General features: G+C 45.9%; 1 protein-coding gene and 1 long non-coding RNA gene across 3 annotated transcripts in view; one reads left to right on the top strand and one right to left on the bottom strand.

The window, feature by feature from the left end:
* Positions 1-3,512: 3,512 nt before the first annotated feature.
* On the bottom strand, positions 3,513-11,959 carry LOC129380917 (uncharacterized). 2 transcript variants are annotated; one of them, XR_008609118.2, is made up of 2 exons: positions 11,649-11,959; positions 3,513-5,042 (listed from the first exon to the last, which is right to left on the bottom strand). It is a non-coding gene; the product is annotated as an uncharacterized lncRNA (long non-coding RNA). The 2 variants fall into 2 exon arrangements; XR_008609119.2 differs by lacking the exon at positions 11,649-11,959 and adding an exon at positions 6,075-6,927.
* A 140-nt stretch (positions 11,960-12,099) lies between these two features.
* LOC126547601 (uncharacterized) overlaps positions 12,100-17,987 on the top strand; it is a 56,887-nt gene continuing 50,999 nt past the window's right edge. The window contains exon 1 of the mRNA XM_050195489.3: positions 12,100-12,776. Within this exon, the coding sequence (XP_050051446.1) occupies positions 12,218-12,776 (559 nt within the window). The 5' untranslated portion in view covers positions 12,100-12,217. The remainder of the gene's footprint in view (positions 12,777-17,987) is intronic.

The raw sequence follows: 17,987 nt of genomic DNA on the forward strand, positions 1-17,987 counted from the left end.
GCGAAGTTCTGCGAACCGCGATGTGGCGTCGCCGTGTCCGACTTTGCTTAACGCACATCGAGGGATGTGCTGCTCGCTGCAAGTCATGTTAATGCAACTGCGTCGACCGCCCACTGTTCAGCGCTGAATGTGTGTTTGTGTGCTGTGCTTGAAACGAGTGGGGCAGCCGTGCAGCGGGGGAGGCGGAGGAGCAGAGTGGCTTAGGGGCTCCGTTTGCGCGTTCACAGACATGTGCTCCCGTCTTGGTCTCATTAGCGGCTGTCGCGGGACTGTGGTGTGCTAGCTCCTTGCCTAGTATGAAGTTTACGACCCTAACACACAGCATGTTCACGTTTTTCCGCGCTATATGTCATTTGCATGACGGCCGAGTTGAAAACGAGACATATAGTGTTCTTTGCGTTTGTGTGTTGTAAATTACTTTCTATTGTGGAAGTTCTGGGAATCTTATTACGCAAGGGTGCGAACGTAAACATAAACACATATGTGTGTCTGAAAATTTGAATTACCCATAATACCCTTTACGACTGTTGAGTGGGCTACACGGCCTGTGTGAATCAGCTACCGTATGTTGCGACGCTCTTCCGTGTGGTAGACTGATGCGCGCGTGGTGTGCGTTTATTTCTGTACTGTTGTAAAAACCATTTGTTTATTCACTCAACACAAATGTACGGCTTCTTCGCCGCAGTACACTTCAGTTACGCGGTGAAGCATACTAAAAGTGGGAGGGGGCCACTATCAGCGAGCATAGTATGTCCACATAGGCGACCTGAGAGGCGGCGGGTTCGCGAGTGTATGATTAAAGAACTCTTATTATGTCCAGTGACAGTGGCCCCTTTTCACTTTTAGTATGCTTCACCGCAGTACATTGCTTAGGCTTCACCGCGAAATATTAGTGTATTGCGAGAAAGATAATCCTAAAAAGCCTAATTATACAAAGTTTCTTTTGTAGCTTGCTACACCGAAATACAGGGATGTAAATAAGCATCGTGCAGTAAAGCATACTGTGGAAAGGGCACATAGGTTTACACTGTGCTCATTATTTTCAATTGTGACATAATTTGCAAGTGCATCTGTGCTCGTGGTAAGCTTCATTGACGATTCTTTGTACATTACAAATTCGTATTGCAGGGAAGCTTACTAAAGCACATTCGCCATTACGGTACGTGTTATTCACCTTCAATGCAGGAGCACAATGCGGATTCTTGCCCCTGCTTTTGGCTGGACTGCACATGCTCTTTGAGAATTGATTCATTGTTCATAAGTGCACTGGTACTTTACTCTAAACTGGAGGGCTCAAGTTAATATGGAAGCACAATTTTTATTAAAGGGACAAGATGTTGCCGAGATGGTTGCAGCACAGCTTTTTTTTTCTTCCAGGCACCTTTTCTACTTGAAGCTTCCATTGCAGTGTTTCGAACCTCTTTGAACCAGCACATAGTGTATATAAACATTGGACACTGATTAGGAACATCACCTAAGTTCGTGCCTATATATAGTAAAAAGATGTAGCACGACCAGACAAAATAAAAGAAGGGGGTGGGCTGTAGCAATACTAAGTGTTAAATGGTGCTTTATCCTTTCCCTTGAGTTTTCTGTTTTTGTGCTTTTTATGGATCCTCCGCAGTAACCATGCGAGTGCCGAGCTTGAGCTTCTTGGTTTCAAGTCTCATGGTTGTTACTAACAGAACAGTGTGATAAACGAACAAGGGCTTGGAGGCATCCGTTCACCTTGGTTGCCTCATGGTGCCGCTTCATAAGCACCGTGAGCATCCAGGCCAACTAGGAAGGGAGGTTTGTTGCAATTGCTTCTGAACTTTATTGCCACCAAACCAACAGTGCTCTCAATGACAGCTTTTGGACAGTAGAATGCTTGCACCCAGCAATGTCGTAAGAAGGAAGCGTTCAGGATGTGCAAAATGGGCTTTTGAAGCTGGCAGCATTATTGAAGGGGCTTTGCCCATCTGCCCTGTTTATGGATACACAAAGATGATTTCCTCTTCAAGAGGGATTGTTTCAGAGGTCGTTACGTGGCAACAGTGTTGGGTGTTTAGTAGCTTGTCTTTGCCCACTGTTAATAACCTGTTCCTTCTCCAGTTACCCAGTGAAGTGCCTACTTTTTGGACACAATGTGCTCTCCAGGCATGCATGCATTTTTAGCTTGTAAAGACGTCTATTACCCCTTGCCTCAAGCTGGTCCTTGCTGATGTCACCCAAGAAGGCATTGGGGAGTATGGCAATGTACACTTACAAAACACTGTTGATACCAGTGAAATCAAATTAATGGAGCTGCTGTTCTTTTTTTGTCCACTCCATCCTTGTTAGTTACAATGAGCAATGTCCGAACAGAAGGCATATGTAGTTGGTCGTGCATAGCCTGCGCACTAAAACTTGTTGGCATGTTATGACCTTAGCACAGTGTTTATATGTAAAAACCTTCTGATGTGTTGATGACTTCCTTCTCTTCATCATACTTTGCCTGATGGAGCCAGCAAGTGGGTCAACCAGATGTTCAACAGGCTTCCCACTAGTTTTCCCAGAGTCTCCTTTACAAGGGTGCTGCTCATAGATATCTTTTTTCTTTACCTTGCACTGCACTTCAACCATGGCCACACCTGCTAAACCTATAGCATGCGATCAAAAAAGTGCTATACATCATGTTGGTCCAAACTCGTGACATGTGCTACAAGGCCTTGAGCAACACCCTCATTTATTTACGCCCTCATCATACTGTACGAACCTTCACATGATAAGTGCGACAATTAACATCTGCTGGTTTTTCAGTGTTATTCCTGTCCAGCTTGCTGAAAGCTATCCTGAGTGTTTCAAAAGCAAATGACCGCTGCTGGACAAGAAGTGCTTAAAACAAGGGTCGCTATAACCACATATGTCACACGAAATGAAGGCCACTGAGTATACAGGCGGTTTACTTCATATCCGACAAGCTTGGTTCTCCCTTTGCTAGTGAGTGAACTCAACTTGCCCCGAATACATGGCCTGTGACAAACTATGTGCCAGATGCTGTGTCCCCTGCAAAGCTGAAGATGTGTATGAGATCCTGACACCCTGCAGCAGCTTCTACACTGGGCAAACAGGCTACTATAAGAACGACTGCCTTTACTAATATGCTAATAACATGAAAACGGGCAGAAATTTGGCTATTCATTGGACCCAACTGTAGGTGCAAACCGCTCTTCCACCAGATGTGTGTTGTTCACAGAAACTGGAGCTATACAAATGCAGATAAAAACAATGATCTTTGAAAGTAGTAGAGTTGAACTATATTCTGCACAACAGTGCTGTCTGCAGCGCTGGTACCTTATAGCCACAATTCATGGCTGCACCACCATGCAAAGGCACTATTCTTGAATTAACTTCTATTATATTTATGGTGGCCATATATTGCAATTACATATCATCCACATTGTGTGCAATATGGTTAAATGTCAATTATGATAGCCATTCCTAATCTGAAATGCAACAAATTGCAATTCAAAGAGACAAAAGACAACCAGTGCACAGGATAAGTGACAGACTTCCTTTTATTGAAAAAGAAACGTGACATGTGTCATGCCACCAGCAGTGGGTAGCAATCTTTCAAACTTGGCTGACAGAGGCAAAACTTAGCAAAATGCTACAATCACGAAGTAAAACGGCCTTGGACACAAAAACCTATATCATATTGTACAGAATGAAAGGGCAAGACTCCATCTAAGAACAGTCTATGGCACCACATACTTGAAATGGTGTAAAAAATGTTGACATGCCCTACCCATAAAGAAAAAGCAACAAACACAGAAAACACTCCTTAAAATGCAATGTGCAGAGTCTGAAACCAAGAAAAAACAACCCGAAAAAGGTTTCGCCAAGTCTTTCAACGATTAAAATTGTCAAACTGTATCATCACTTCTTAATGAACCTGCACAGCTGAAAAGGAAGGAAGGAAAGCCCAATAGCAGGGCTGCAGAAAATGTCACCGAATAAATATACTTTGCTTACCAACGATACCTGTGGTTTAGTTGTGGTCTGTGTATAAACTAATTGTGTATAAACTTTTCTTGTTTAGAATGGTTTAGCGGATAGGGAAAAAATGACCGTAAGAGCACCAGGTGTATGCATAGTCTATGCACAAAAAGCCACTGCTTTCTTACTTTTTTTTCTCTACTACTATTCATGAGTATTTAAGTGCCTTAATAGCACTGCTAACATCCTACTGCAAAACACAAGATTGGGCAAGTTGTGGCATAAAGAAAATTGCAATTTCACTCATAATGTGAAACCATGATGTAGTAGCTGGTGAAATATGCACAGGAAGCTTACTTCATGCAGTGTTTGTTGAAGTGAACACTTGCCAATGCAAGTCTGTAATCTCCTTAAAAAAGTAAAATAAGTAAGAGTCATGTTTATTTGTGGGAGTTGTGCCTCAGTGTTGAAGTGGAAAGACTCGGCTTTTCTTCCTCCTCTTTCATATCCGGACTTAGCCACTGATCTACACCAAAACAACCCTTTAGCTTCTTACTGCTGAATTCGTTTTGGTTTTCTCAAATCTATATTTGGGCTACCCATTGCTAGGTCTCGCGCTTTGCTTGAGGAAAACAAGACACCAACAGCTCCATCCAGTAAATCTGAGAAGCCAAGCCAAGCACTAGAAGAAGATTAATGAAGCAGATGCACCCAATCATGGTCATCACATGCAAGAAGAAAACTTAACATAGGACTGCCTTCACAAGTGGGAAGGTGATGTGTAAGAACTTGAAGGTGTGGATGCCAGCTCTATATACAGTACGCAGACATTGAGCAGGTGTTAACCAATCTAGGCACCTGTTGGCTAGATCACGCTCTCCGGGATCAGTATTCACCCCGACTGTACCTTCAGAGTGGCTGAAATGTAGAATTGTGGACTGCCACTCTTTTGATCGTATGTTTGAATCCTTGCAGCACAATGAGAACTTTATTTGCAATATTCTAGCAAGAAATTCGGGAATTCCAGTGACTCACCAGTAGACATCAGAACAACCAGGGGAGTTAGCCCATAGCAGCTATTGCTGTAAAAAAGAAGACTGGCATAAGCACAAGAATTGAGATGGGCATACTACATGCCTTTGTTCTGGTAGTGGTCCACTACTTTGGTGCTACAGTTAATGATCTGCACTGTCACTGGACATAACAAGAGTTCTTTAATTATACACTCGCGCACCCGCCACCTCTCAGGTCGCCTAAGTGGACATACCATGCTGGCTGATAGCGGCCCCCTCCCACTTTTAGTATGCTTCACCGCGTAACTAAGCTGTACTGCGGCGAAGAAGCCGTACATTTGTATTGAGTGAATAAACAAATGCTTTTTACAACAGTACAGAAATAAACGCGCACCATGCATCATTCTACCACACGAAAGAGCGTCGCAACATACGGTAGCTGATTCACACAGGCCATGTAGCCCACTTATCAGTCGTAAAGGGTATTATGGGTAATTCAAATTTTCAGACACACATATGTGTTTATGTTTACGTTCGCACCCTTGCGTAATAAGATTCCCAGAACTTCCACAATAGAACGTAATTTACAACACACAAACGCAAAGAACACAGGCATATGCCTCGTTTTCAACTCGGCCGTCATGCAAATGACATATAGCGCGGAAAAACGTGAGCATGCTGTGTGTTGGCGTCGTAAACTTCATACTAGGCAAGGAGCTAGCACACCACAGTCCCGCGACAGCCGCTAATGAGACCAAGACGGGAGCATATGTCTGTGAACGCGCAAACCCTAAGCCACTCTGCTCCTCCGCCACCCCCGCTGCACGGCTGCACCACTCGTTTCAATTAAGCACAGCCCACCAAACACGCATTCAGCGCTGAACAGTGGGCGGTCGACGCAGTTGCATTTACATGACTTGCAGCGAGCAGCACATCCCTCGATGTCCGTTAAGCAAAGTCGGACACGGGGACGCCACATCGCGGTTCGCAGAACTTCGCTGCCGAGGCGCTAGGCCACTTCGATATTTCAATTGTCACCACCGCCGGGTTCTCAAGAAAGCACGGGTCCCACAACGCAGATTCTGTAGTGCCAGAGCTCACCGAGGCCAAAGCCGCACTGCCGCACCGCCACTACTCGCAGCTTTCCGCCAAGTAACGCAGAACCTACAACCAACACACATGCAACGCACGCACGATTACATGAGCAATGTTGAACAACGCGCGGTCCAGAGAACGATCACGCCGAGGACGAACACGCCACGGCGTCGCTCGGCGCCAGCATCGCGCCTTCTCAAATATCCTTAAACGATGCTGTCCCTAGGCACCTAGGATCAGGTCACGTGAGGGATTTTTGTACGACAAATAGACGCACGCGATATATAGGGGGCTATATGCTACTGGGAGCCAAACCACAGAACACCTATACGCCATCTCAGCAAATCTGGATGTATTCATGCTCAGTGATCTCGACGCCAGAGGTCACGTGTTGGGCCACCACTGTGGCTTCACGGAGCGTTCACTTGCAAAGCCTGGCTGCGTCACGTAATGTTCCCTCCTATATGTTTGGTTCCTCCATGGTCATTCCCATGACGGCACAGCGCTGAAAAACTTCCACAGACGGTAGCGCCAGATTTTGCTCTAGGTGTTATAGTGAGGCAGGTCATAGAGTTTCTAAATAAATAAGAAACTCTATGAGGCCATACATTCTTAGGCAAAGTTACACCCTTTGGCTTGCCCCTTCTGCCACACAACGATAATCGTTATCTGCCTTGATGCGTTTCCTTTCTTTAACGCTGCGAGCCCGGAACTTTCCAGTAACGAACGGCACGCGCGTTATCAGAAGGGGCAATCCAAAGGGTGTAAACTGTTCTATGCTGATAACGGGCGTGCCGTTCGTTACTGGAAAGTACCGGGCTCGCAGCGTTAAAGAAAGGAAACGCATCAAGGCAGATAACGATTATTGTTGTGTGGCAGAAGGGGCAAGCCAAAGGGTGTAACTTTGCCTAAGAGTGCAGAGGCTGAAATGTTAGCTATTGTGCTGCGTGAATCAGGAACATTAATTGAAATATGTGGAAATGGATGAATAATACTGGAGTCAACGTTCGGGGGGTAGGCATACTTCAGTTTCTCAGCTCCGCTCGGGAGATGGGGGAGATGGTCCAAGTGGTGGTAACGCTATGGTGTTCTAGAATATAGTCACGCAAACTAGTGGCACTGCAATCGCATCTTTCGTCACTTCTACCATTTCTGGTGTCGCTTCTGGTTTTGTCTACATTTTCATTTCGGTGGTGCTGCTTCGTCCGTCGCTACTGTGGTCATGTTGTTGGCGTCGTGTGATGTGCGGCGGTTTCTTCCGGTGAAAAGTTTCGCGCAGAGGAGTTTGGGCGTCTCATAACAGGTAGAAGTTTTTTGTGCAGTTCTGCTTTGGCCATGGTTGCTCGAGCGGACAGATGCAACGTGATGCTGGTTCGCACCACAACGACGGCAGACAGTTCTATATATGGAAACACATGCTGCGCTGAAAGAAAGAATGCCCCACAGATAATATTCCGACGTGTGTGAACGTCATGTTGAGCACGACGATCTATATTAATTCTTGAGAATAAATATATATTGATTCCTCACAGGAAATACAGACGCTTGTTCACGGCGCAGTTCTGCTACTTAGTAATTCCCGGTCTTCACGAACACATCTCGAAGCCAAGAAAAGTGAAGCGAAAGCGAAGTTCACCTATAGAAGCAGCTCGAGAGTTGACAGCTAGGCACTTCGACGGAAGCTTGCAGGGATGCACTTCATGCAGGTTTCAAACCAATTGTACTTGGAATATTGTTGTGCTTGCCTTCGAAATATGCGCGACTGACTGTGATCAACAACCTCACGACCGTGATTTTGCCTTCTGTACTCTGAAAGCGTGAATTTATTGAAGACGATGCCACGCAGCAGCGATACGTGAATCGTTTTACATGAAGTAACTCTGTGGGATCTTTTGAGTTATGGAAAGTGTTGTACGCGTGAAGAGTATCGCACCTAATTCGCTGCATGAAAGCTGCAACAAAATCCCCAAAATGCTATTTCGAGCCGGCTATACTACCCTCAAAGGCATAATTGAAATCATCCTCAGAGAAGCAGACGGCTTGAAAGCACGGCCAGGTGTGCATAACATCAAGCCAAAGTAAAACAGCGACATACAAGATCATATGGACACCACAAACAGTGTAGTGCAGTACTTGCGAAAGATTATGAGCGTTAACTCTTGCTGTAGAGGCAACTTTGTTCAAGCAAGCCTCCGAATTAACACAACCATCAAGCGACGACAGAAACATAAGTATGGGCAATACGATTAAGAAAAATGCCTGTGGCTTCAAATGTACGTGATTCTGCACTCTCTCAAGCCTCTTATTCGCAAAGATATGAGGTCGTTCAAAACAATCCTGGCATATTCACCATTATTGAACGCGTACAGAATTAAGCATTAATTTATCACACTTTCCGCTTCCAGCAATTTATTCTGGAACATGTACCTCAGTCAGGCTGGATAAACCACCTGTGAGTGCCTGCGTTTGGATGTGAAGATTTGTAATCGATTATGAGCGTTAACTCTTGCTGTAGAGGCAACTTTGTTCAAGCAAGCCTCCGAATTAACACAACCATCAAGCGACTACAGAAACATAAGTATGGGCAATACGATTAAGAAAAATGCCTGTGGCTTCAAATGTACGTGATTCTGCACTCTCTCAAGCCTCTTATTCGCAGAGATATGAGGTCGTTCAAAACAATCCTGGCATATTCACCATTATTGAACGCGTACAGAATTAAGCATTAATTTATCACGCTTTCTGCTTCCAGCAATTTATTCTGGAACATGTACCTCAGTCAGGCTGGATAAACCACCTGTGAGTGCCTGCGTTTGGATGTGAAGATTTGTAATCGTTGACATGACTAATGAAGTTTCATACGATCATGCGCATTCACTTGACAAAAAAGAAAAGAAAGAACGATATAAAACGACCGTTTACAGAGCACGCGCAAATGACCAACCAGTAAAAAATTCAAGAGCATACTTGGAAAGAAGATCAATTGCTCAAGCAAAAAAAAAAAAAAGAAAGGCTTCGCAATGTTCGTTGCAAATTTTGTTCGTAGAAAGTAAAATAATCCTTTGACCTACGAATGTTCAGTTGTCGAATCGGTTCTTGCCACTTTATTTCCTGCCGATCACATTTAACGTACGTATACATATTTTTATATGCGTGAGGGACATATGTAAACAGGCATTAATTAAGGGAAATGAGACACCCACCCATTCGTAGCAATTGCTACAAATGAAACCCATATGGGTTCCTCGAAAGAAACGCCTCCCAGTTGAAGAAAAATTTGTCCTGGTCATCCTGGTCAAAAAGGCATGCACAGACGGAACGGATGGCGAGCGGAGAAATTCACCGAGCACATGTATGCAGTTTACAGATACAGCTACACAGAGACACACGTGCATTTCGAGGTCGGCGCAGGGAAATATCGTTTTACTGCGAAAGCAATACTGCTCGCACTTTCGGCCCATCGGTGGTCGTGGCGCCTCCTTACACAGCTGCGCGTCACGTGACCATGTGACGTCACGCCAGACCGAGAGACGGGGCCCCAGCTCGCGGCATCGATGGTGGAGGCGAAGCCTTGAGCGCCGTCACGTCACGCTAGGAGGATAAATGGGGCTACAGCTCGGCTCCTTGCAGTGGTCGGCGCGCTGCCTTCCGCTATGTCGGATGATGTATGGGGCTCTTACATTGCCCAGGGGGCGCTGCGAGAAATGTGCTAAAAAGCGCCCTCTGTCCTAAAATGGGTCGTACCAAGCTCGGTCGTCTGCTTCGGAAAGGACGTTTACAATATGGACCCGCCACATTCGGTTGTGTTGTAGCACGGCCTGCTGCGTATATCGGGTGCCGAAGATTTTTTCAGGGGTGGCACGCTGCGTAAAGGCAAGAAATTATGCAGTGCCGAATACGTCTACGCCGTTCGAGAATTAGGCGGCGAAGTTTTAGCACGGTGTCAATCGCAAGTGAAGCGAGTCGCGTACGAAGTGGAACTATACAGGTAAGGTTTGCACGCTAGCTGCTAGATTCAGGCGTACAAACGCGAGGAAATGCGTGCTATAAATGAATCCACAGCAGCGATAAGCAGACATCGTGTACGGAACTGCTCGAGCACACGACGGTACGCGCCGCGATGTACGTACGAACTGCTCTAGCGCACGATCGTACGCGCCGCGACGGCAGCGGTCTTTCGACATGCCGCCAAACGGCGGGCCTCCTGCAATCTTTGTTGACTGCATGCCGCTAAACTGATGCAATGGATATGAGCTCGCACGTGCGTGCGAATCGCGCTGTAGCGCGAGCTTGTGCGCTGCTCGCTTGATGTAGCTTTTAGTGACAGCGCTCGAACATCGATGTGCTGCAATCAATACTGCCTTGCTGCCCTGCCTAAACGTGCTGGCTTGAGATCAAGGATGAGCGCATTTAACTCTAACCTGTGCTGCTCGTAGTGGAGTAGTGAATTGTCATCGAATGAGCCCGACCATTTGTGCTCATTTGCACACACTTCACCACTTTGCATCGGTCGAATTGTTAGTTGTCGCTGTGGCCGGGTCTCGAATCGTGAATTACCAGCCATGCCTGCTGCTATGTCAGTCTGCTGTCGGGACTGTAGGTGCAAAAGACCGAAATTTCGAACGCAGATAATCAAGCAAGCGTCAAGACAGGCGAAGTAGTCAGCATGGCACGAAGTTTCGCTTACTCAGCGCGCGCCGAACTGCAGCTATGCAGCGCGCCCGACGCTCCACTTCGTGAGGCCTTGAAGGAAAACGATAGAATCTGATGTTGAGATTCAGGCCTTCTTGTTCATGGCAGCCCACGACGCAGAAGTAATGACGGTGACGCCTTTTCGAGGCTGGGCTAGGTCTCTCCGGGTCGGCATCACCGATTCCTTCTGCTCCCAGCATTACGTCCCACGGCACACGGAGAGTCTGTTTTCGTTAAACTATAGGCTGCGGCGAGCTCGCAGCGTGGTCGGCGTGGTCTGTGAGAAGTGACGAGCCTTTTCGCACTCGCAACAGGGCAGAAAAAAGTGCGAATCGACGCAAAACTCGGCCTAGAAACGTGCTTCGCCACAGCCAGGGCTCAATACGACCCAAGCTGGTACGACCCAGATGTCGTTTCCCGCACCGCCACCAGGCGCCGATACTATACCTCAAACTCTAGAGTTGCTGTATATGCTACCTGTGGTAGTATATGCAGTAACTCTATCAAACTCCAGCGCAAGACGTCCATAGCCATAAGTTTAACAAAGGGCAACCATGTCCACACCATCAGCCGAACCAAGGCGCAGCCAAGGGTATTGCCTTCGCAATCTTCCAGGCTTAACCAAGCTAAGCCTTCAGCCAATTTTTTTCGCATTAACCTTGGCATCAAAATTTGAGCAGGCAGCTAAATCACGTTCACTAACGAACATGCGGTACATGTTTGGTGGGCCAAACGACGCGTCGCACCAATCATAGTAGACCAAGCACAGTGCGTGAAGAGAGACGCGACTGCAAGACACATTGACACAGATACACCGACACAGTAAAGTCGCTGTTACTTAAGCGCCGCAGGCTTGTCACAAAACTCAGAGTGCGTATCTAAACTTACCGACGGTTAATCGGTACAGGCCGGTTGATGCAAACGACGCATTACAGCAGGAGCAGACGACGAGCGGCGCGTGACAGAAGGTGCGACTGCAGCGCCAATAGTTCCAGTGATGGCCGCTGCAGCCACGTCGGCCTTTGGGCTCGCATAGGGAGCTGTGAAACTGAAGTGTGTCTAAGAACGTTGACTGGAATATTCTAGACCATCAGAATTCACCGCTTTCTTCTACCTTGTACTATTAATATTAATTGGTATCGTACTATTATTGTATTTTATCGCCTAAAGATACTGGTATTGTATGAAGTCCATAAGTGCGCGCCTAGCCAGCGCCCCCTGGCCTATGTCGGCTGACTCCATAAGGGTGTCGCTGACGTCTTCGATGTCGTCATAGAACGTAGAACAGGAAGGCCGTCCCGCCGTCCGGCTAACCTGGGCCAACTTGGTTTGCGACGCCATGTTCTAGTGCCAAGCTGGTAATGATGTGGTAGTGGTAGCCTGAGTAGCTACGCAGGCGCAGCGAATAGTGAAGGATTTGTGACCATCAATCACGCTTTGTTATTGGCGCGTTTGGAATGGCTACTGGCGCAAACACTACACCGTTGGGACGCCTAAGTTCGTTCCCGGCTGCTCGGCCAGCCGTTGGTACAGGGGTGTCTTTGTTGAAGCCTAGCTACATGGCCGGCGCTATGCCACCAGCCGCAACGCAACCCAATGGCACTACCGGTGCCGTGGCTGCACCTGCGCTGCCCATGGTCCTGCCAGTCTTCCCTGCCCTGCCTACGTCGACGAAGTTTGACAAGGACCATGATGAACGCGAGAAGGATCGCGATCGAGACCGTGATCGTGACCGCGACCGAGACAGCAGGAGAGACCGTGATAAGGAACGTTCGAGAGACCGTGGTCGAGACCGTGGGCGCGCTCGGAGTCGTGATCGCAGCAGGGATCGGCATCGTGACAGAAGTCGTGGCAAGAGCCGTGACAAAAGTCGCGATAAAAGCCGCGACCGGAGAGATAGAGACCGCGACAGGGACAAAGATCGCGACCGAGACAAGGACCGTGAACGGGACAAGGACCGTGATCGCGACAGGGACAAAGATCGAGACCGGGACAAAGAAAGGGAGCCAGCACTCCGTGAGTTCTATACCGCTTTCTCTCTCTTTTTTTTTTTTTTTTTAACATCTTTCGTGCTCATCTGCGCGTGCGCATGCTTCGACGTACAGCCAGCGTACGGCACGAGCATCTGTTCCTTATATTCCCAATGTGTCTGTGACATTCAGGTGTTCGGAGAAAAGATCGTTTCAAATACTGACGTTTTCGTTGGACATTCTACTTCAAATTTCTTGGTAAGTTGGGTCTGGAAGGAACGTTCACAGCTCTTGCGGACAAATGTGAGCGCGTTACAGCTGCCGTGTTTGGACATGTATACGTGTAGCGACTGTTAGCTTGTGTAATGGGCATAATCCGACATTTAAAATCTTCAGCTCAGGTGTTGCAGTATCCGTGGCTCTTTCTGCGATGTTCAAGTTTCCTTCCTAACGTTACGATTAAATGATTGTTCATTGCCGTTTAGACTGATGCGAGAGCTAAAAGCTGAGCAGTAGTTGCCAATCACGAGATCGGATTTGAGTTTTCCATGCACGTTTGTGCATATTGCTTATGCATATTGGCTGGTTAACGATGCAATGCAACAGTTCACATTGCTGAGTCAAGAAACTCGGCCGATGCTATTTCTTGGCGAACCTGCGTGTCAGCTCACGCCACGTGCGCATCGCGCTTGCAGTGAGAAGGCGGGAAGGTTAATATCGTCGATTTTAATCAGTGGCCACCAGATACCAAGGTAGCTGAATATAAGTGCCTTGGCACATGTACGTACAACAGGGTAATATATATCGCGAAAGGCCATGCAAGGCAAAAGCAAAATTAGTGCATATATAATGAATATTAGAGCATTACAGGGCTTCATTTGGTGGAATGTAATACTTCTGTTTATGCTTCGTGTTGATTGGCATTAGGTGCCCACAAGGGCTCCCTGAATAAAGGCATGCGATAAGGCGTGGGCTGCTCACCCGTTTGTGTGGGAAGCACAAAATCAAATATTTGAATAAAGAATCGGGAATATGAAAGGAAGTTGATGTGAAGATAGGGTTAAGGGGTGTTTGTATTGGAGTCATTTACACACTGTGGAGGAAGAGATCTAAAACAGCATTCTGGAAATTTTGTGTGAACAAAATGTTTAATATTATATTAAGGAAGACAAGTAGATTTGATCAATAAAAGCGATTGAAGAAAAGCCAGAAGGGAAACATACTGATGCTAACACATCTGGCTGGCAGCAAGAATTGCAGAGGTGCTGGCATGAACATGTCGGCATATTTGGGAGCTTTGCATTGAAGAAGGTACTGTCGTGATGCATTAGGCAAGTTTTCGTACCTGTTAGGAAATTTACTGACAATTTGGCACTTAGTTAACTGGAGGCAATCTTTGAAAAATCCTATGGAGTAATTCCCACAGGTTACTGGCCTCTGCTGGTTTGATGATTGAAATATCTGCAATGCACTGTACCTCAGCAGGATTCGTTGCATTTACTGACCAAGCCATTAGTTATTCAAATGTTTCACAAATTCGTTTTAATCTAATGATATTGAATGTTACAGTAAAAGCACATTTGGTGAATGCAACAGATTGCCAACAAAATGTGGCCAAGAGATAAATAATGCAGGTCTTTATGTGAATGGCACTCACTGTATTCTGAAGGATGTTGGTCATGCTAGTTTTGAGTATCTTTTTCCATTGTGCACAAGTAATTAAGTTTAACTAGCTAACTTTTATTAACTTAATCAATAAGGTGTCAATCTCAGGCTTGTAGAGGATATAGAAAAAATGACTAATAACATGTTTAAATCAATCTCGGTATTCTGCAGTCACCCTTTGTGACGAAAAGGAAAGCCTGTGAAAAAAAAAAAAATGCCCTGACGTAACGTCCACATGCCAGGGCTTACAGCGGTCTCAAAAGTAAACCTTAAATACCAGGCATAACTTATTGCACTGGGAATGAGCGCTTGCACTCCATTTCCTCAACGAATCAGCAGCTTTCGGCGCACATGTTTAATTCTTGTGGGCCTGTGTAAGATAACATACCAGATGAGCTTTATGTAAGAAACTGCTGATGTCACACTGTCACTTGGAATTTGTAAAATTGAAAGGGCTACAAGACCCAGGTTGCTTTAAGCACTGTTATTGGTCATGTCACGACATACTCCACATGATTTGCATTGACACCTTATTTATTAAGAACCTTAATAAAAGTTGACTAATTTAACTTTATATTAGGTATTTATGCACGTTGAAAAAAAGATATATATATATATATAACTAGCATGACATCACCATAGATTGGGCACCGTTGGCTTTTAATTTCTTGGTCAAGTTGGCACAGCCGGTATGTGACTTAATGCTACATCTTTTCTTTATCTGTGTCTATTTCACTCGTGTTGAGTTTTACCAAACTGATACAAAATGCATATCTCGAGCTCCAAAACGGACAGTTGATGCTCCAAACCTGTCTATAATGTGGCCAATTTGCTGCTCCCAGAGCTGCTCCAAAACATCCTTGGCTGCTTCCACCCCTGTTGGTGTTATTGCTAGTGGCGGAAGTTGGTGCTTGCTTCGAGTGAAGTAGCATTATATTGAACTTAATGCATGTAAAGCTTTACTGTTCTCTCTTAGAGTGTAGGCAAAGGCAGTCTAATTTCTCACTTTAATTCCATCTTATACTCCGTGCAAAACATAATTGCCAATTTAAAATTGGGAATAAGGCAATCAGTTTGTCATGAGCTTTTCATGTAGAGTAAAGTATAAGTATAAAGGCTAAACCCCACGAGCGCGATTTTGTGTGCGACAACGACGAGCGACTGCTTTGAGCGATGGATCGGGCCGTCGCGTGAACAGATCGCTCGGTCTTGTCGCGCGATCGCTCGGTTCTGCAAATCTAGAATTTGTCGCTCGTTGCCCGGAAGTGCTATGAGCGACTTGCCAATAGTGCGAAGCCGGAACTGGATGTACGTAACTCAAGTACTTCCGATTGTCGCACGGAACGAGCAAACGTTTGAATTTTTTATACGTGCAAGGATAAGAACCTACTGCAAAACTTTCAGAAATATTTTATGCTTCTTTTTACAGTAAAACACATCAACTTAAGTTAATAAAGCACGCGTCACGCTAGTTTCGGCGCCTATATTGAATACCGGCAACACTGGGGAGACGTTGCTTGAATTCATCGCTCGCATGGGGTACAACTTGTAGGCGACGAGCGAACGCGACAGCCATCTTCATCACGTCGCTTGATAAACCCCATACAAGCGATCTTGCGCGCGACAGCGACAAGCGACGCGATGGAGATGGCTGTCGCGTTCGCTCGTCGCCGAGAACTCCAAGCGAGCGACCGCTTGGATGGATGGATGGATGGATGGCGGCTACACCCTTTGTAACGAGCAGCGGCTGGCGCCACCTAGCCTTTTGCTCCCCCTCCTATTTTTTTCCCTTTCTTTATATCCTCTTCTCCTTAAACTAGTTTTCACTCCTCTTCTCCCCCCAAAATCTAAAAAAGTATAGGAAACATTATCTCCCCGATTTATGGTATTATCTCTCCCTTGACTTCCGCCACCAATCCTCTAGCCTCCCCTTCGTTACTGCCACTCTTTTCTCGTCTATTTGCCCTCGTTCCCCGGGAAAACCTAATGCCCCTTCCATATCTGCCACTGTTCCCTCTGCCAGAGTCGGGCGAAGGTCTGTGCATCTCAGCACTATATGCTCTGTGGTCTCCATTTCGGCTCCGCAAGCTGTGCACCAAAGGTCCACGTCTTCAAATTTATCCCTGTATGTTTTCGTTCTCAAAACCCCCGTCCTAGCTTTGAATAATAGTGAGCTGCCCCGCGAGTTATCAAATAAGAGCTCTCTCTTAATCTCCTGTTTTTGTGACCTATACATAGATAGCACTGGCTTTCCGAGCATTCTTTCTTCCCACATTTTTCTTTCCGTCTCCTTCACCTCCTTTCCCACACTAGAACCACGTTGAACCCCCTCCCTCGGCTGTAGGTATCTATTCTTCAGCTTCCTCGTTCTGAGTGTCCACTTTGTGTTCAAACTTTTCATGTATAGATATTTGTACACTTTTCCTGCCCACCTTTTTTCCTCCAGTGCTGGGAGTCTCTGTTCATATTTTAACTTACTTATTGCCTCTCTACCTTCGAATGACGTCCATCCCATTTCCCCCTGCACTCCCTCATTAGGGGTGTTTCCGTGCGCTCCTAAGGCCAACCTGCCTACATTTCTCTGTCTTGTTTCCATGCATGCCTGAACTTCCGATTTCATGCACAGTACTGAATTTCCGAATGTGAGGCCAGGTACCATAACCCCTTTCCATACGCCCCTAACCACCTCGTACCTATTATATTTATTTATTTATTATTTATTAGTATTACCCTCAGGGCCAGAGGCATTACAGAGGGGAGTGGAACATACGGAAAAAGACACTATACAGGTTTTTCTTCTGCTAATACAATGTTAGCTAAAACGATGAGATAATTGCGGGAAGCAACAAAAATTCAAGCAATTGACCGATAACAAATATAATTACATACTTGGTTAGTTACATTGCAATACACTTGTGTTTAAAACATTATGAAACTGGGAATATTGAACAGTGGACGTGACTGCTCCAGGAAGGTGGTTCCAGTCCTGTGAGGTGCAGGGTACAAATGATTGATAACATGTTTGCATTAAGCACGACATTGTTCCCACCTTTTGTGCATGATCGAAACGAGGGGAAATGTATGATGGAGGAAGAATAAGGTCGTTGTGTAGGGCAGGACTGTAGTTTATCTTGTCGAAGAGACATAGGCGAGAAAACTTGCGGCGACAGGCGAGTTCCGTAGTGCCTTGTGTTTCATTACAGCTGAGTTCCTCCTCACTTTTTCAATCATAATTTTTTCCTGTTCTTCCAAGTACTTTTTGCCCTCGTTTAGCCATATGCCCAAATACTTGTATTTTTCTTCGTGCGACTGCTCTGCAGTGTTGCCGGTATTAGGGGATCGAGTTAGCGCCAAACCTGGCATGGTACTTGCTATAATTATTTAAGTTGATTTGTTTGGCTGTACAAAGCAACATAAAGTATTTCTGAAGGGTCTTGGAGTAGGTTTCTTTTCGTTTACATATCGAAATTCGGTAGTTCGCTCGTTCCGTTTGTATACCGAGAAGCGCGCACGTGAGCAAACTGGTAATACGTCACTAATGTACATCCGGTTCCAGCTGCCTACTATTGGCTAGTCGCTCATAGCACTTCCG

Source organism: Dermacentor andersoni, chromosome 1, assembly GCF_023375885.2.
Source record: "Dermacentor andersoni chromosome 1, qqDerAnde1_hic_scaffold, whole genome shotgun sequence".
Lineage (NCBI taxonomy): Eukaryota > Metazoa > Arthropoda > Arachnida > Ixodida > Ixodidae > Dermacentor > Dermacentor andersoni.